At 34.0% G+C, this 20,577-nt stretch overlaps 1 protein-coding gene across 2 annotated transcripts; it reads right to left on the reverse strand.

The window, feature by feature from the left end:
• Nucleotides 1-148: 148 nt before the first annotated feature.
• LOC100177577 (trichohyalin) lies at nucleotides 149-18,640 on the reverse strand. 2 transcript variants are annotated; one of them, XM_018812005.2, is made up of 41 exons: nucleotides 18,517-18,640; nucleotides 17,912-18,083; nucleotides 17,357-17,464; nucleotides 16,787-16,945; nucleotides 16,371-16,513; nucleotides 15,863-15,974; nucleotides 15,425-15,720; nucleotides 15,042-15,115; nucleotides 14,513-14,707; nucleotides 14,017-14,201; nucleotides 13,599-13,712; nucleotides 13,295-13,355; nucleotides 13,052-13,142; nucleotides 12,550-12,687; nucleotides 12,045-12,171; nucleotides 11,562-11,715; nucleotides 10,978-11,156; nucleotides 10,414-10,599; nucleotides 9,974-10,211; nucleotides 9,528-9,687; nucleotides 9,152-9,280; nucleotides 8,959-9,043; nucleotides 8,568-8,678; nucleotides 8,225-8,389; nucleotides 7,755-7,895; nucleotides 7,324-7,488; nucleotides 6,862-7,024; nucleotides 6,349-6,506; nucleotides 5,666-5,886; nucleotides 5,246-5,400; nucleotides 4,928-5,049; nucleotides 4,590-4,773; nucleotides 4,064-4,197; nucleotides 3,718-3,826; nucleotides 3,392-3,529; nucleotides 3,173-3,246; nucleotides 2,840-3,025; nucleotides 2,239-2,475; nucleotides 1,791-1,981; nucleotides 1,375-1,483; nucleotides 149-1,012 (listed from the first exon to the last, which is right to left on the reverse strand). In XM_018812005.2, exons 1-41 carry the CDS (start codon nucleotides 18,522-18,524, stop codon nucleotides 776-778), a joined length of 6,114 nt encoding a protein of 2,037 aa, XP_018667550.1. In that variant the 5' UTR covers nucleotides 18,525-18,640; the 3' UTR covers nucleotides 149-775. The 2 variants fall into 2 exon arrangements, with proteins under 2 accessions (XP_018667550.1, XP_009858782.2); XM_009860480.3 differs by having other exon boundaries at nucleotides 14,513-14,710.
• Nucleotides 18,641-20,577: the final 1,937 nt, after the last annotated feature.

Consider the following 20,577-nt stretch of genomic DNA (forward strand, 5'->3'; position numbering starts at 1 on the left):
CTGTTTCACACACCTGGTGCTCGCTTACAGTTACTAGTTATGTTACCCACAATGGTAAAAAGATGGAGCATCGCGCTAACTTTGTCACGGCGCCGGCTTTCACTGGAAAATACTTATATAAAAAAAATTTTCAAAGACAAATCCAAAGTGTGTGTGATTGTGAATATTTTTGAAACGTGCAAATCAAACATTGCGAAAATTCAAGTGCAAATCTACGTGAGCATATATACTGCAAAGATTAAAATGACAGTGAATTCAATAAAAACAAAACCAATGGCTGGAAAACTGTGGACAGACTTTTATATCACTGAGTTAATACCTGATTTGAAATAAGTTGCCCAATTCCCCCAGAGATAATTGGACATGAAAATAAAACAATCTGCTAAAACACATAATTTTACGTTTGTAACCTATGAAAATATTATAGATTTTACAATGGAATGCTAAAAGTGAAAATTAGTTGGTCTAATCAAAGGGAAAATGATATTTATAGTCGTCTGGGGTAAGATGGTCCATGTTTTCATTCTATTTTATCGCCCCTTTTGGTTATAAACATAAAATATTTACAAAATTATATAAACGCATCTTCATGGCTCTAAAAGAGTGTGGTTAATTGTTAAAAACACAATTAGAAAAATATGGAATATTACGTGCTAAATTTATCTATCTTACCCCACCATACTAAAAGCTGATTAAACCTATCTATATCCATCTTACCCCACACTGTAATACATTGATAAACCTAACTTACTAATGTACATATCAGATTAAATTTTTAAGCATCTACATCTTTGTCTGCATCCGGATCATTCTCTTCCTTTCCTCCCTCCTCTTGCATCCTCTGTTTCTTCCTCTTCAACATCCTCTCCTTCATAATCTGATCCCGATCCACCTTTCCCAACCTTCGTGATCCAGAACGAGATCCAGATCGAGATCTGAATCCTTCTTCCTCTTCTTCCTGTTTCGGAGCGAGATCCTCTTTTTTAGGAGCAGGAACAGGAGTAGATTCCTCCTTCAATTTTTAACAATTTTTTTTTAAAGTTTTTTAAAAAATATTTAAAACTTATCAAAAAAACATACAGTATAGTGGGATAAGATGGTCCATGATTTTATTTTTTATCATCATTTAGTAGTAAACAAAGAATATTTAAAGAATTATATAATCGTATTCTTGTGACTCTAAAATAATTTTGTTGGCGATTAAACAATATGTGATATTATGTGCTAACAGTATCCATGTTACCTCACAGTACTATAGATTAAACCAAAGACCAAAATTTAAAAAAAAAACACGTAAGATAAATAATACGGTTGTTTTGAAAACAAAGGGAATTCTTATTTAACGTGAAATAACTTAAAAAACATTTGTATTACCTGTTTTTCCTCCAAGAGTTTTTTCTGGAGGTTGCGAGCTAGTTCCTCCATCTTGTTTTGATCCTTGTCTCCAACTTCTTCCGCCATCTTGGAAAACTCACTAACTTTTCTGTGGATGAATGTAACTTTATTGTTGCATTGTTAGGGCAACGGCAGTCGTTATAACCTGGTTGTTCTGTTTTATACACCTCATGCCCGCTACTGTTTATTCTTCACTACTTAAATCAATGAGGCAAATACAATTTATGATCTGTTACTTCTGCTACCAAGCATAACGTAAATATTTTGAAGTCTTGCCAGATGGCAGACAAAACATCGGAAAAAGACTTTGGTTTTGATGAGTCATTAAAAGATTAATAAATCAGATAAGCCTTTAAAAGATCATCAAAATTTATGTTGTTATAAATTAAACCCACTTTTTCTCGTGCACCGTCATTGTTTTCTCTGTTTTGATCCTTTCAATTCTCTCGCCAAGTATAGTCTTCTGCCTCGTCAGTTGAAGACTCTTCCTCTCCTGTACCATGGTCTTCTCCCGCTCCAGTTTAGTCATTATCTTATCCACCTCCGCTACTTTCATCTCTTTCTTCTTTGAGATGCGTTCTCGAACCTAAGATGATATTTATCATTTATAATTATACCCCATATCACTGGTTAGTTGCTCTAAGCCAGTGATCCATAGGGGTTGTCCAAATGTCAGCAAAACCTAGAAATAAACCTAACAAAACAATTACCAACGTTGTAAAACGTAGTTGACGAAAACTGAAAAAAATATTTTACATAAAAACTGCAAAATTTGGTATGTAAGGGGGAACGAGGTGTGTGAAACAAAATATTTTGTGGTGTTGAAAAAACAACGATAATTACCTTAATCCTGTTACGTTCTTGCTCATTCTTAATTGTATCCACATAGATTTGTGAGCGTCTTGTGAGTTCTTTGAGCATATCATCTTTTTCACGCTCGCTTACGTGAATATCAAGCACTGTCTTTTCACGTTGCATAGGTTGGATGGGTGGTTTGGTTTGCAAGTTATCATGGACCTCAGATTTCTCTTCTTTTGCCTTCTTTCTTTGTTCTCTTCTGGCAGCAAGCCGTTGTTGCATCTGTATAAGTAAAATGAGTTTTACATTTTAAACTGTTGTAAATCGCACAATTTTTTTGCATGCCAATAGCTGTAACATGTGAGGACCTAACTTAGCGGTTTCCAAACTGGTCCCAACTCAGGTCCATTTACCAGTTTCAGAGAGTTAACGAACAGCAATGATTATGATTCAAATATAATGTTTTAGCTTTTTCTTTCATTGGTTCGGTTTTTGCATTTCTTCTATGGCTTAATCTAAATTTTATAGGGCCGCAAAACATCAAAATAATTGGAAGGGATTTACCATGCAAAATTTTTAGAAAAGTTTGGAAACCACTGACCCAACTAGTGCTATAGTTTCATTTATTCACTCAAACTCTTATTACCAAATTTTGTTGACGTGAAGATTCGTCCGTCGCTCTTTTCTCTCGAGCCTTGATCCTCTGCTCAGCAAGAAGAACCATCCCCGCTGCTGCATGAGCCTCAAACTCAGTTTCATCTCTCCTCTGTCGGATTTGTTTCAACCGTTCTCTCATCTTTTCTCTCTGCCGCTCCAGATCGCTATTGAGTGCCTGGTATTTTTTACAAAATTGAAAAAAACATTAATTTAATAATTAAAAAAAAAATTAGTATAAGACGAAAATCGAAAATAGATAACAAAAAAATATTAAATTTCATGCACCCTATAGATGGCTAAAACATAAGTATAACTAACACACCTCTTTCTGGAGTTTAAATTCTTTATCAAGTTGAGCAAGAGCAGCGTCAGCATCGATTTCTTCTCCTTCAATTTCTATAATTTATTATAAGATCAGTATTTAAATACCACCCACATTATTGATGGTTTATAAACAACCATAATTTTAAAACGGTTTTCGAATTATTATAAAAAACAACTTTTTAAAAATATTATTTTTTGTAAAAATATTTTAGTTTACTTTTCCGAGCAATGTTTTGTTTCTTTTCTTCCAATTCCTGATCCAGCTTCTTCATCTTAACTTCTGTTTCATCTTCCAGAGCATGTTGCTCCCTCTCCATGCTCTCCATGCTCCCTGTTGACTCTGGTCTTCTCAGTTCTAAAAAAAAACCTCTTCAATTAAAAAAAAGACTTATCCTTTAAACAAAAGTTATATAGGAAAGCCTAAATTAGTTTATTTTTTAATATAAAAGTTTACCTAAAATTAGTTAAAATTTACTTTTTCCATAGTTTTTTTGTTACTTTTTTGTAGATTCACATTTAATAATATAACACATAAATTATCACCTTGTCCTGGTAGTGGAAGACCAAAGAGGACTTTGACGAGATTATCATTCCACCTCTCCCTCCTTGCTCTTACTTGATCCTCAGATAACATACCAAGAACATCATCTGTCTAGAAACAAAACAATGATTTTTAGAAAAATGGAAATAAAAGACAGAAGTTTATTCATAAGGTACAAGGTACTCATTTTTGAGAGGGTGGTCTAAAAATGTATTTTAAAAATTATTCTATTCAAGAACATGAACTTGAACCTTAAAAAATCTGACTTTGGGTTTTGTTAAAAAATTTTTTTTGAAATTGTTCATAAAAAAGTGTCTACCTTATGGGAGGTTACAGCATAAAACTAACCTTATCAAAAGTGAGATTGGTAGTTGTCATGGTTTCATTATCTTGGGTATGTTGCAACTCTGTCATCCAATGTTCCACTTGACCGCTCAACCACGAAGCTTGGTCGACCTCGCTCGATAGAGCACGGCGAGTAACTGAAACACAGATATGTGATTTCTATTTTCTCAAACATGATTTTTTTGACAGTGAGCATGGGGAATAGGAGAGATGCAATTGTGACAATAGTTCCTTGACAATGGGCATGACAACATATATATATATATAACATATTAATGGCCAGGATTTTTACTAGTAATTTGATAGTGAGAATAAGGTATAAAAATGGGTGCGATCATGAATCATTCAAGTAACTCGACAGTGAGCATGGGGTTCATCCCTAAATGCACTCCAACCTACACAATTCATACTTTTAACAATCTGGTGGTACTAATACATAACAGACAAAATCAAGTTTAACCAATTGTGTAATAAAATATATATTTCACCTAAATGGTATCGTCAGTCTATTACTTAAATATAAACTTACTTTCAAGTTGTGCCTTCATCCCATCAATGAGAAGTTTGTTCTGTGTAGCAACATATCTTGAAAGTCTGATCCTCTTCGCATCATCCAACCCTTCATCTCCTCCCTCGTTGATCGCAAGCATCATCCGGGACTCTCTCCACTTCCTACGACTTCCCATGAACTTCTTAAGGTCTTCCTGGAGCTCCTAGAGAAGAAGATGGTGTTAACATCTCTGAGCCTTTAACACTAAATTCAATAAAAAAAACACTTTAAAAAAATTAATGAAATACTTTCTTTTATATTTAAAGAATGATTAAAAACGATGTATATATATCTATTATAATACAAGTAATATTTACCAAGTTAGATCGACTACTGAGTTCAGTAAAATCATCAGCAACAAGATGAAGTTGTAGCAGAGCGTTTCTTTCACCAAGATGTTTCTGTTCAACTTCATTGAGCAGAATATCCAAACAGCTTCCTACATATAAATGTAAGATTTAAATGTAATTTAGTTGACTGTTCAAGTTTTAAGAAAAAAAATGGAACAAAACTGGCACTCTGGCAGGGAAAAGTAATGATGCATAGTATAAAGTTTCACAAATTGTAACTGACATAAACTTTTTAAATTTTCTCTTATCATATTTTTAGGATTAAAGGTCTGCTTAAGTGCTTACCTTCTCTTTTTTCATCCATGATTTCATTTATCCTCTCGAGGATGACCTCCGGATCAGTGAGAGCAGAAAGAGCTTGTTTCCTTCTCTTCTTGGTCTTCCTAACTGATAACCTCTCCTTTGCAAGAGCCAGTTGCTTTGCCCGGCCAGCTTCAAGACTGAAATGTATGAATTGTATTATTGAAAAGCTGTTACCATTGTGACACTGCTACAACTGTATGTGTCTTTGGTCAAGACATCTAGCAGCAGCAATTACTCTGGCCAAGTGTTCCCGCATGATGTGGTAAATTGTCAGCAATTAATTCCAAAAAAATTAAAACAAATGCAAATATAAATTACCCACGTGGTAACTCGTAAGCGGGAACAAGATGTGCGAAACGGAACACCCTTGTTTTACTTATTAAAAAAATTATTAGTTTTTACTTGGAAGTCAGAGCAGCTTTGTCTTCATTTGCCGATTGAAACAGAAGCATGATCGCGCTGTAATTCTGCTCGGATTGAAGTTGTCTCCTCTCCCGACGAAGATGAGCTGCTGCCAGTTGTCTCTTCCGCTCCTCACTGATCATATCATCATGTCGACGAAGATCAGCGAGAAGAGATTTCTTCTCGTTTTCGAAGTTCGCCTCCAAGTCAAGAAGAACGTTCTGAAAAAAAATTAAACAATTTAAACAAATGAAGGAAGAATGTTACTAATCCTGGTAGAGCAATGACAATTGTTAAAACACAGATGTTTTGTTCATCTGGTGCCTGTTTTCGAGGAAGCATGTATTTAACTTGTTAGGTGATCAGTTTTTGCGGGAAACTTTCCTAATATATGGATGAAATTATAGACAACCTGAAACCTGTAACCTCTATATTTAATATTTCTAACAGGGCAATTTGTAGGCATGTTGTAACAGGTGATTTTTTTTAAGACGATTTGAAATTTAAAGGAATTTGTAACAACAAACAAACTAAACATTGTCTTTGTTTTTTACATGTCTTAACATGCATGGCAATAGCTTTAAAGTGATTTCTAACAAACAAGCTAATCAGTGTCTGTTGTTTAATTGATTACCCCTTGAGACATAACATCATTTAAGTTTAAACACAATGAACAGCTTTACCTTTCTCTTCACTTTCTCAAGAGATTCCTCTGCATCTAGTTCCCTCTCTAAAGTTGCATCATCATTGGAGAGGCCTTGAGATGCTCTTTCCTCTTTCAACTTCTTCTTCCTTTCCAACCTCTGCTTCAATTTCTCTTCTTGCGAGAGGCGTTCTGAACCTTAAAATGGTAAAAGGAAAAAATTAAACAGATCAAATCAACTGCACACACTTGTAATTTTAAATGAGTTGTTCTACATACTAAAACGTACGTTTAGTAAATATTGCCTGCTATTGTGTATTCGCTATGTAATCAAATGTTTTAGCATTGCAATCATGTTATAGCATTCCAAGGATTGCATTCGAATATTATATCGTACACTGTCTGCACAGTGATAAATCTGCTAAATGTGTTTTACTAGCACTTCTAGAAGGCCAGCGTTAAATTTAAGAATTTCAATATGCCAAGCATGTTTTAGTGGCTTTTGCTAAATGCCATTGTCAATTTCTACATCCATCATCTCTACCACACTCACCACTCTCAGAGATGGCAAGAGCGCTGAACAATCGTTGAAGTTCATCCGTCTTCCCCTCTCTTCTCAACCTCATCTCGTGTCTCTTTACATCCATGATCCTCTTCTGTCGCTCCCGTTCGCTCATCGCCTCCCACTCAGCTGATCCTAACCTCTTCATCAGGACCTAAAGATGGTGGAAAATGATGTAGATCAGTGCATGGGAGTTATTTAGATGCATTGCCACAGATATATTACAGTTTAAAACAGACTAATCTATTCCAAAGGGTGAGGTCCCACTTTATCAAAAATTAAAGATGGCAAAACAAAAGTTAGCAACAAACTTAGCCAATCCTCCTTTATGACATTTGACAATTACAGTTTTCCAATTACAGAGCAAAACCAGAAAAAAACTCTGTAAGACTTTACAGTTTTATATAGTGGTAATAATAAACAAAAAAGTGTAAAACCAGGAATAGTCATTACCTCAGCAAGGTATTTATCCTTGATAGCATCGTATTTATCCTCCAGAGCTTGGATCACTTCCTCCTCATCATTTGTTCCCAGGAGTGAGCTCGCTACGTTGTCATGGTAACCTTGGATGCGAGCCTTCTCCTGCTCCTTGCCAAGCTCTCGGAGTTTGGATGTATCCTTGAGAAAATAGGGATTATAAAATGAAGAAAAAAAGTTTTTAAAATAATTTAACTGAATAAGTTAAAAATATTTATACAAAATTAAAACACTTAGAGCAAAGATCTTATTTTATTTGCTACATTGGCAGAATGTAAAGTAGTTATACTAGTTATACCTGAAAAAATACTATTTCACAGAAATATTAAGTCAGATTGGGAACCTTTACCATTTTACAGAAACATTTAAGAGCTATTTTACAGAAACATTAAGATTAGGAACCTCACTTTTTCAGGTATGCTAGAAATAAGTTGGCTTGTTTCTTTATCTTGAGCAACTTGGAGGTCCATGAGGACGACCGCTTGTGCGTCTTCTTCAGAAGAAGAGTTGCTCTTCGTTATCGATTCAAGTTGTAATGCTGACGCTTCCTGTGCCATAAAAATCATATTTTAATAACATAGATATAGTTAAAAAATAAACATAAATTCTTTACAGAATAAACTGCTAAACTTGTTTAAATTTCAATGTACATGAAGAAGTATTTTAACTAAATGATTTTTTTAACATAGAGACGTAATCATATTCAGATAGGGATTTGGCCCTGATGCAGTCTCATGAACTGGGATTGCTTCTTCATTACTTTTTTTACAAAGACTAATTATGCCATTTTTTTACAAAGAAAGACTGATTATGCCAGTTTTTTTTACAAAGACTGATTATGCCAATCACTATAGCTTGTGTTTTATTTATCTTTTACTTGGAAAATCTTGGATTGCTCTCCTTTTTGTTCCATCAACGCGGGATCGTTCCTCCACTGCCTGCGGAGCTGTCGAAGAGCACGAATTCGATCCCGTCGATCTTCCTTCTTCTTCTCACTTGCTTTGCTCCGAGAGTCGCTCCCAGGACCTGACATTTGCATCACCTGGAAGTAAAAGAGTAAGTGAAGACACTTATTAGTTTGAATTCAATATTTGTTTTTATATTCATTCATCAAGTAATATCTTAAGCCTGTAGGTCTGTATGAAATAATTTTCGGCCGATTTATTCCAAAAAATCCTAGTAAATTTATGCAAAAAAAGAGTTGTTATTTTTGTGTTTACCTGCAGCAGTGCTGCACGTTCTGCTGCATGTTTTGCTTCAATCTCATTTGTAACTGCTTCCACCAAAACATCCCGGTCATCACTGCTCCAATCTGATGCGGTCAGAATTTCCTGTGGGCAACACTGAATTTAAAATTTTGTAAATTTTTTTCATTTTTTAGATTTAAAGTAACAAATTCTTAGCAAAATTCTTAGCCTTCAGCCTGTACTCAATCCTGCTACATGATATTTATAATTACACTTAAATTATGCAGTTTGTGTAAAACTATCTGAGACTGTCTCTATGTCAGGTTTTAAGGTGACAATAATCAACAAACACTTTTAAGACGCTGGAAACAAAAAACTATAATACAAAAAATGACACAATTATAGAAAGTAAACTGTAACAAACCACTTTAGAAGATTGTTTCTTGTTCTTTAATGCTTGTACTCTGGCGCGTGCAAGTGCCAACTGTCTCTTTCTTTCATCTTGCAACCTAAACCAAGTTACATCGCATATTTTCAATTCCAATAAAAAAACATGCTTTTAATCCTTTTTTGCGAAACAGACAATATTTTTTGTTAAAATTTAAATAATTACTCACATTTCATCACGTGATCGCGACATGTTCATGAGTTTCATGATCATGGAGAGCTCAGATTCACGCTGCAGGAGTTTATTTTGGTGGCGCAGTTTTGCCAGCATTAGTTGCCTCTGTCTCTCTGCCTCCATTCTGCATAAAAGTTAATTTAAACAAAATAAAAAGCTGTGCCACTAAGGTCAACATGCCTGTCTGTAACTCAGATTCAGACTCAATTCTTGATGCTGCTACCATTGTGGGCATATATGTCCTTCGGCAATACTTGATGGCATATCCTGATAATAGCTAGTCATACGGCAGACAAAAAAAAAAGTTCCTTTAAAATCACATAACAGACGCGAGAAGATCTCTTTTAGACTTATTTTTTTCTGACACTCACTTATCGTTAGCTTCTTGCAACATCCGAAGAAGAGCGTTCTTCTCTGCCTCCGCATCCAGGAAGAGTCCTTCAAGTACGTTCTTCCTTCTTTTTTTCTCGATGCTCTCAAACTCTTCTCCTTCCTCTTGGAACAAACGATTTGCCTCCTCTTCTGACATTCCTAAAAATAAAAAAAAGATGTTTAAAATTGCCAACAGCGACTATTAAAACACATTACTATAAAAACTTGTAGTAATAAAATGCACTTGTTGCAGTACCTGTTGGTTATTAATTTTAATTATTTGTCATAAAATGCGCTGTATTCAATACAAATAGAAACCACATTAAATTACAACTAAAAGGTAAAACATTGTATTTACATCTTTTATCAATAAAATCATATAAACATTATTATATCCTTAAAATATTCTTTCCAATAAAAAAAATGTATAACATTTTTTTTTTACCATTTTTGATCCTTATCTTTCTTCTCTGCTCCCTCATCATTAGATCTCTCTTCCTTCTCTCATCTTCATCTCCCATCAACATCCGGATGATCTCCTCTCTCTGTGCCTTCTCCAGACCCTCAGTGATGAGGTTAAGAGCATCTTCATGATGTCCGGACATCATCATCTCCTTGGATGTTCTCATCACTTCTTGGACTCCTCGACGAAATTCTTCAGTGTCTTGCTTCTCCGGTCCGAGCTGGGATAGAAACATTATAAAGATATAACTCTGTTTCCTAAGACCTATATCTTGTAAACTTTAAAAAAATATATAAAAAAAGTTTTAATACAGACAGATATTTATTTTTTGATTTGAATTTTTTGTAATATTTTAATTACAATTTTTCACCAGAAAAAAATAAAAAAAATAAAAATTAAACTTTGGTGAAGACTGAAGACACCTTGTATTGGAAAGCTTTGGTCACAGCTGCCTTTAGAAGAATATCAAGTTTATCCTGGATAGCTTCCACCAAGTCATCATCATCTGATGCAGAGGACCATAGGAGGACTTGTGGAAGATTAGATGAAGTCTTCATCTTCAACATGCTGGATAACTTCTCTTGCTCAGTGATCAGATCTGAATCACTCTGAAGAAGATGGGAGGATTTAATTGGGAAAAGTAAAAACCCTCGAAATTCGGCATATTGGCAAAAATCTGTGGCGTTTTTGACTTTCTGTATGTATCTAAAATAATATGCGGCGTTTTCTGTTTGCCACAGGTGGTTAGTTCATTGGCAAGTCAATCCCAGGCTTTTATTTAAGCATTACAACACCCTTGATACACCAGTTTCATGAAGCTGTTTAATTTTTGGGAATTGCCACTTTACTAACAATATCATTGTTTCTTCACCTGTATAAAAAAATCACACAAATGAATCCGTTTGGCTTTTTGAGGTGTTTTGCCATGCCAAAATTGGTCTTGAAAAAACTTTGAAAAAAGGCATTTTTACAAAATTTCAACTCACCATTGAATTAAACTTCTCACTAACTTCAATTTCACCATCTTCCTGCATCTTCTGCAGCATCATCATCAATCTTACTTCTGATTCGTCGATTGGTTGCCCTGGTAACTCATGGCCAATCACACGCAGCCGTAGAGCAACAGATTTATTCAAAACCTCTGAATGCTCTTCCAAAGAAATTGCTGAAATTAATCATTTATGTAAAATTTTACATTATTTTAGAAAATGGCCATGAACTAGTCTTTTCCAATGCTAAAACAGTTTCCTATAGAACATATTTTGCTAAAAATAATTATTTTTAAATATATTTTACTGCTGTTTTGAATTGAAAAATGACCTAGAGATACATTGAATGTGGAATTTTGGGGATTTTTTTAATTTTTTTATTTGTGGCTAATAATGTGGATGACTCATAGAGCAATTATTGTTCACTGTCTTGCCAAAAGAAACATACACCTGCAATGGTAACGCCGAGCCTTGGACCAATAACCTCTAGGTTGCCGAGCTAACTATTATGCCACAGTGCCTGACACTCCTTATTATTTTTCTGGTAATTGTTGGTATACCAATACATTTTTATTTCTTACCAACTCCTTTCTTTACTCTTCCCCTGCATGATATAAGTTGATTGACAGCTTCATTTAAATCCAAATCCACATTTGGTTTGTTGTCAGCACACGAAACAACCAACCAGTGTTGCTCCCATTTATGCAGTGCAGCCATTTTTCTCATTACAGACTCCTGTTATGGAAAGAATAACTTTTAAACTGGCACAACTAGATTATAATGTAATATTTACATTTGTTTATTTGTATATATATATATATAAGTAGTCTGGGTGTTGGAGTAATGCAACAACTCTTGCCTAAATCCTAGATCTTCTGACAAAGATCTCACCCATATAGAATATAAAAGTGTAATATGCCTGCGTATGTTTTATGCAAGAATTGGCCCAAAAAAACTACTGCAACACCTTAAAACCAGTTTACATATCATGTTTCTACATTTTAGATAAAATTGATTTAAAATATAGCTGGATTATGATGCAATATAAGGCATTGTGACATCACCTGCATTGCATCTCTATCCTCAGTAACAATAACATCATCACCAACCACAGATGATAACTTTCTTTTCTTCAACTCAGCCAACCTAAGAAGGGCCAACTCTCGCTGTTGGTCTTGTTCACTTTTTAACCTAAAACATAAAATTTATCGTTTTATTTAGCAAGATGTTTTACTTAAAAAAAAGTTGTGTGTTTAAAAACATTTACCATGTCATTTTTTGCATTCTATCAGGAAAATAAGTGTCATATTTTGTAATTTATTTTTAACAGAACCAGAAGTTAGTAAATGAACAAATCCGGCCTAAATCTCAGGTCCTTGACAAGGGCCTCACCACTAGCATATAACATTAACATATAAATGCAATATAAAACCATACCATTAACAGACAGAGCACCTATATATGGCTAAAATGAAATAATTTAACTCTTAAATCACGTTACTAAAACGTAGATAAATGTAAAAGGGTCGAACAAATGCAAATAAATAGTGGATCATGTATAATACTCACCGCTTTTCAGCAGATGCCTGTTGCATGATCAAACCACCAGCCAGCATTGCAGCATCAAGTTTACTTTCTTGTTCAGCTTTCAACACGGAACGACGTAACTTCATGAGCATGGCTTGTCTCTCTTTCTCATTCAAATATCTAAAGACAAATTGGATAAAAGGGAAGTTGTCTTTGTGTGGGGGTCATCAGTACAAAAATTAATTGGGGGTTGAAAATAACTTGTTATTTTTAAAACGGTGGGGCAACGTTTCATACACCTCCTGCCCGCATACAAGTTACCATGTATACATTTTAAGTGTCACACACCTGCAATAGTAACAGTGACAAGCCTTAAAATAGGGTTGAATGTAATATGAAAACAATAATAAAGATCATATTAATTGAAACAACAAAAAGTAAGAACAAACCAACCATAACAAAATCAAAAATTAACAACATTAACAACATTATGAATATATTCTCTTTGCTGATTGGATAGATTGCCATTCATGAGTAAACTTACCCCGAATCCTGGTCACCCAGCATTTTCATCAACCAGTCTCGTTCTGCGTCTAATTGAGCGTTCAATTCTTTCATTGCTTTGTTCCGTTCACCTGGTGATTGAAAACAATATAAAGGTTAGAAACAAATGGAAAACAATTAAACCTGAATATCTAGTTTTAATTTAGGGCCTTAATATATTTAAAAACAACAACTAAAATGAACTGATTTAAACAGCAAAAAAGTTATCTGTAAAAATACTTACTTTCTTCTGTGATAGAGCTAAGAAGTTTCTTTCTTAACAAAGCATGTCTGTTGTATAAAGCCTGTATATGAAACACAAACACAAATATTTCAGTAAAATAACAATGCTATTTTAATGAGATTATGTTAAACATAAAATGTAAAAAAAAATACAAAATTTATTTGATAAAAGGCATGATTTTTTTCACCATATAAACAATATAATAAAATAAACCATTTAGATAAACAACATTTATGTTTAAACAAAAAAAAATGTGATTTTTGATGTAGCAATTTTTTCTAATAAACAAATAAAAGCCTTATACCTCCAGCAGATCCTGGTCCCCTGTTTTTCCTTCGTATTTGCACAAAATATTGAAGACATTCTCACACAGACTCATGTGGAAGGTAAATTTCTCAATAATATTGCGTGGTGAAATCTGAAACGTATTATGAGAAACAGTTTAAATGTTTTTGTACAAAACAATAATTTGAACTAAAAAAAGTATATTTTAAAACAAAATGAAAAAAATATAACTATATACATTATTCCCATATATCTCCCATACATAGGCGCCAAACTTTTATAAATGCAGGGGAGTCAGTGATAGTTAAACTCAAAATTGTGTAAAAAAAATCACATTTTGATTTTAATGCTTATGGTGAATGCAGTGTAGACAATTGTAGGGTTGGCTCGGCTACCCTGCCACCCCAGGTGCGGTGCCTATGATCTCAGATACGTACCTGCTCCTCACTGAACCAATTCACCGCATCCTTGATCTGCTCCTGATGAAGATCAGCAAGGATGGTGATGGCAACATCATCATCTACATCTGATGCTCCAAGAAGATCAAGGAGGATCTTCTTCCTGGACACAACTTTAAGAGCAAGAGCTTCCTCCAGAAGACTCAGCAAGTCTTCCCGATCATCTGAAGAAGTTTACACAAAGATTTTCAGTTGAATGAATGAATGTGAATTATTTATCCTAACTGTCATTATTACAGTGACAGTCATATTATGAGCGAGTATTCTTGGGAGATTTTTACATTTTTGTAATGTATTGCTAACATTTAGAGGGCCAATAGGACACCACTGAGTCTTGAACCTGGAAACTCTGGGCAATAGGCAAGTACTAACCATTAAAACACGGTTAAATACACAAGTGTTAATTATTAACATTATTAAAAAAATTAACACATTTTTGATAAGTAAAAATAAAAAGTTTTTCCCAAAAACTGACCATCAGACGCCATCTTTAATTTTTTCCTCTTTGAGTTGATCTGTGAAAGTCGCTTCATCCTATCATCATGGGACATCGTCAATGCAGCCTCACACAGCTCCTGCATCCCAGGATCGGCCAACATCCCTTTGAGCTTCATCCACTCCTGAATGTGAAGTTGGAGGACTCTTCCTCTCAGTGAGTCATCATTTGATTCTTCTAGAAAAATGTTAATTTTTGGGAGAAAAATACCATTACTAAATAATGCGACAAAAAACCTATATAAAATGAGTTTTCACTAAAGAGAGACTTCCCAGAAAAAAGAAGTGAGTTTTATATGAGTTGACTTTCACAAAAATAAAGTCGGTTTTTACAACAACATTAAAAAAAAAGAAAATGGTAGAAACACACTGGATACTGGGTACAAGACTTTAATGCCCTAATTTCATGAAAATATATAGTCTTTAAATTTTCCTTAACAGTTTCTCTGTACATTTACAATTTACATCAAACATTTACATCAAACAATCAGTCAATTGTTATATTTTACCTTCAATAAAAGGTTGAGTTGATGTGAATAGATCTTGTGAACATTGAATAAACCTCTGTGTGTCCTCTTTTAAACTGCAATATAAATATAAGAAGCCGTAATATTAACTTTTATATTTACTGAATAAGTGAAATAAATAGCACATGTTACGCGAGATAAAATGCATGATAATATACACCAAAAGTTTTCAGGCTTGAGACTCGATGCTGCCACCATTTTAGCCATGTGTGCCCAAAAGTAAATACCCACAAATGACATGCATGGTAACAGATAAGCAGGCACCAAGTGTATGAAACTGAACACCTGTGCTATAACGAGTGTCGTTGCCCTGCCACATGAAGATAGACAACTTACATTCATTTATTCATTCGAATTGTTATTACCTTGTATTTTTCCTGTACCAGATTCTGGTTTGCAGTCCTAAAGAAATGGCTGCAGCTCTCACGTTGTTATGCGACTTCAAGCTTCCTATCTGCCATATCTGTTTCCATGATTCATGATCGATTTTCATGTCATGAACTCCACTCATAACCACGTGAATCTCATCCCAACACATATTGCACAGTGTTCTGATGGTCCCAGTTTCAACAGGTTGGGACCGTTCACCAAACTTTTGCTTTTCAAAATTTTGGGCAACGACGGAGAGCTTGGGACCAAAAATAGAGAATGGAGAGGAAGACTAAAAAAAATTGAAATTTTTAATTCTACTAAGACTATTTAAAAAAACAAACAAATATATAGCTAAAAAAGCAAGATATATATTTAAAATAAATCTATTTTTAGTAAAAAAAAAATAGAAAAAAATAAACGCTTGTATTTACTTCCACTGCATCTTGTGATTGTTTCTCCATCTTCTCAGTGATCTTGTTCCTCCAAACTTCATCAACATCTTCATCAGAAGATCCAATCAACCTCCGGATGATGATGTTGTACCTGTGTTGTGAGATGTATGATAAATGTATGACATTTATAATATAAAAAGACTATATTTTTTCATATTAGTAATGTAAAGTGGCATACGTGATAACTCGGTAGCTGGCACGAGGTGATTGAACACCCGTGTTATAACGACGGTCGTTTGTCGGCCAAATGTAAATAAAGCTTTACATTCATTCAAATCATGGGGATTTGACCAAGAACAGTTATCTTTTTGATAAGATGAGTGAAGACCGTATTAATGAAACAACAAAAAGAATCAAAAGCAAAACAACAGTCGTTAAAATACTGTACAAGTAAAAAAAATGAAAAAGCGTTAGTTAAAAAGCGTGGCTATTGATCCCAGGTCACATAACACTATTCTAATCACATATTAATTATTCCTTTACTTACTTTTCTTTTATGGCAGCAGCCAGTAGCAGTTTATTAGTGAGTGGGTTTGGTGCGAAAAGCAACGAAGCAATGTTTTCTAATGTTTCATCATTTACTGCATTGAGTTGATCTTGTAAAAGTTTTTCCACCGGTTCTTCACTTGCCTGGATAGAACATTGTATATGTTTTACTTGTAATATTTTTTAATACAGAACAGATACAACAGCAAATAAGTTTGAATTTTAATAAAACATACAACTAACATATATATTTTTACTTATATATGTATATTGGTTAAAACAAATTTTTTAAAGTTAAACTAGTGTTATAGTATAAGGTTGGCTAAATTTTAAGAAATAAGTTTGGTTTAAATTTAACTTTGTTTAATTAGAGATATGGTATAAGTTTGGATACAGGGCCACAAAAATCAGTGTTACCATGTTAATTTTAGAGTCTTCATCCTGGTGCACTTGTAGTTGTGCAAGCATCATAATTTCATGGTCAACACTGGATGGATTGGAGGAATGTGACTTGAGGAGTTGGGAGTAAACTGAAACTGCTTGTTGAAGGATTTGTATTCGTTCCTTGGCTGAACCCTGTATAGGAACAGATTAGCCATGTCCCAATTCAATGCATTTTCTCAATGCGTTTGCTCAATGCAAAAATTCAAAATTTTATATATAACTCTATTTGCTTAACGCAAAAAAAGTTTTGGTCTATGCATAAATGCAAAATTACATCTATTACCTTTTTTTGAGATGTTAACAGTTGTTTCTTGGCAATAAAATAATTATCAATATTTATTTTAATACCAAACAATACAGAATACACCCACAATGGTAACAGTAACGAGCCTTGAATCCATAAACTTTATATTGGAAGCAGGCAAATTAATTACTCTGCCTCGACGCTGAACTAAATATGCACATTTATTACTAGAGTAAAGGACTATTGCAATCAGTCTAATGTCAAACTAGGAATAAAACAGATCACTACATGAGTATTACCTCATTTTTAATACCGTTCCATGAGTTACTGAGGTTAAAAAGTTTAGATTCCAAACTTGAACCGTCATTTTCAATGTTGTTCAAATCCTTGAGACAACTGACCAGAAACTAAAATATAAATTATCATAAATATAAATCAAACATATGACGAATGCAACATAAAATTCAAATACTTTATTTACTGTTTTTTTATTCTATATGGACATAGGTAATCTAGGATTTAGGCCAGATTAGGCCTACTACTCTAAAACCTTAGCTACTAATATATACAAAGATATAAGTATGTATGGATGTAACTAATTTATCCATGCGTGGCACGACAAAAATATTCGTTTTCAAATTACAACATGTATAACTTTGTGAGTGATTTTTTTATAAGGCTGACAATACAAACAACCCATCAGGAATGAATAAGTTGGAGCAATGTCCGTTAAGTGTCTTGTCCAAGGACATTCTCGCCTATCAATATCTGTATCAGTGTCAAGCATGAAACTGCTTTTGTTATGATGCAGGTGTCTAATCACTAAGCCATGGTGCCAGACTTATATTTTTTACCTTTCTTTCATTTTCAAATTTTTGTTCAATTAAATTGACCAATCCAATCCATCCTTGCTGCTGATTGGATGGATTTGTTGAAGCGGAACCAGCTTGGTACGGTTGAGTGAGTTTTAGTAACTGTAGTCTCTCACCAGCCAGCAACATCATTCGGTGCATGTCATTGGTCGATCTAAGTCACATGATTCACAATTTAATATAATAATAACTTTATTTGTCTCTTCGATTACGATAGAGAAGATTTCGAAATATTTAAAACAGTTGTTAAAACACGCTTACAGTTAAAAACCTATTTAAATTTAATTGGAAGACAAAAGACATGGTCGTTACACCAAAAATATAAAAAAAGTATTTGCAATATTCATTTAGTTAGAGTAATTGAAAGGGTTGTGTCTTTATGCACATTTTCTTACAATTACACCTTAAATTAAATATTCAAAAATTAGGAGGAATAAATTTTTTCATAAGTAAAGAATCTATCCTTTGATATTTTACTCTTAGCATATTTTTAAAAACCTATCGTTTTGTTGCTTTTTTTCGTTGGGATGTTAATTTTACGCAGTGTAGTTATTCTAATCTAAAAAACCTTTCAATAACAAACAAACCTGTTCATTGACTGAATATTGCGTTCACACAGGCCAACCGCTGCACAGGTCGCTTCAAATTTCAAAATAAATTTATTTTGCACTGCCTGTCTGACTTAGCACCTTCTGCTGCTCTATGGCACTGTTGGTGGACAGCAGCAAGCAACTGTGCTTGTTTCAAATCATCCAATTGAACAAAACGATCATTTAAAAAGTTTAATTCATCATTTTGGCGATCAGTAAGCTGCTGTAGGAGACTGGAGGCAGATACAGGTTCTAAGAACAATGTTTTTTGATCAGGAATAGTAAAAAGTCGTTTACAAAAATTAAAATACAAGTTTAATGAGTGTAACTGATAAATCCTCGCATACGGAGCAACAACAGTTAGTATAACATGGTTGTTCTGTTTCACACAATCCCACACTGTGTGCCCACTTATGCGAGGTTAATTACTATAGCATTACAGTAACTCTTAAAGATTTCTTGATCCATTAATATTATTCACCTGCAAATGATAAAGACTGAACTTCAGATGTGTTGTTTATGTCTGAGATCTTTCCCATGTTATGCTCAAGCATATTGCTGTAAATGTGAAATTTAAAAAAGTTAATATTAACAAAGATTAATAACCAGTATTGTAATTTAAACAGCACACAAGTCCCAAATAAAGCACAGTGACCAATTAAACTAATACAGTAACTTAAACCAGGAAGATCTCCCATCCATTACCATTAAAGCCACTATCGCCTACCTGGGGGGAATGACAGACTACAACATCTGGTGAGGTTCATGCGGTAGCAAGCCTATGTTGTGCCATGCTGCATAACCTCACCCACGTAGAATAGAATAGAACATAAATCATACTAAAAAAACGGTGTTTTACCCAAATTGAGAGTTGAATTGTTTTACTTGATCCAATTTTCCATCTTCCCTGTGAGTTTCATCTTTCTTTAGAAGTTTTGTAAATTGTCGTTTCAATTCTTCTGCTGAAAGCTTCCCAGTGTTGCCTGATATGCAAAATAAAAATATTTGGCAGCATTTCTTTTATATTGAAATCGATAACAACAAACTGCTATACCCACAGACAGTATAATATAGTAAACTATAAATTTAAACAAAATTAAAGTTTTCATCGAAGAAAGTGTGCGTAAAACCTGTGCCTTTTTTTAGTAAGGTATTAAAACTCACTTTATTTACAAATAGGAAAAACAAAACACTGCCTTCCTACCTAACATAGTAACCTCCCAAATCAACTTCTTTCTCAACATTTCGTATTTTTCCACAACGAGAGATTTTAATTCTTCCAATAAAGTTGGAACTGGTGAAACTTCTACTGGAGTGGTTCCTGTATTAAGTGCCGAATCATCAATTAATTGTAAAGCGGTATGACTCGGTACTTCCCATTCTGCACCGTCATCGTGAATTACAGCTTCCACCCCACCAACATTCCACCTTAAGTGTTAATAAATATTAATATAAAAAAGAATTGATACATAAAAGTTTTGGATTATATTTAGGATTTGGCTGTCAAATTATACCACCTAAAATGAGTTAATTTGGTGGTTACCCAGCAGTCACAGCCTCAAAGTTATACCGAATACAATGACTATCATTGTAAGCTAATGGCATAAAATAAAATGCTATGATAAATTTTGGCTAAAACAAGCATTGAGGTTGTAAGATTGGATTACCTGTTCACAAGTCGATTGGATTCACTGAATACAGAAGTCTGGTAGAGTTTCTTCTCCTGTGCAACAAGTGCCTTGTATTCTTCATCATTCTGTGAATGAATGCAAATATGAATCAGAATGTAGCTTTTTTATTATGAATATATGTATGAATGAATGAATGTAACTTACTTTATCCTCGCGTGGCCGGAAAACGACAGTCGTTATAACACGGGTTTAACACCTTGTGCCAGCTTACGAGTTACCATGTATGTTACTTTGTGGCTGATTAGTTTTTTTTTTGGATTTTTTTTTTTTTTTTTTCATTTTTTTATGTATGGCTGATAATTTGGACAACCCATTAGTGACCATTGGATTGGAGCAATTGTCGTTAAGTGTCTTGCACAAGGACACA

Source organism: Ciona intestinalis, chromosome 5, assembly GCF_000224145.3.
Source record: "Ciona intestinalis chromosome 5, KH, whole genome shotgun sequence".
NCBI classification, from domain to species: domain Eukaryota; kingdom Metazoa; phylum Chordata; class Ascidiacea; order Phlebobranchia; family Cionidae; genus Ciona; species Ciona intestinalis.

Coding starts and splice junctions, on each gene's coding strand:
- LOC100177577 (XM_009860480.3), bottom strand. Junction 13,713..14,016: donor ATTGGTTCAGTGAGGAGCAG/GTACGTATCTGA, acceptor AATACGTTTCAG/ATTTCACCACGCAATATTAT. Junction 5,401..5,665: donor AAAGCTGCTCTGACTTCCAA/GTAAAAACTAAT, acceptor CATACATTTCAG/TCTTGAAGCTGGCCGGGCAA.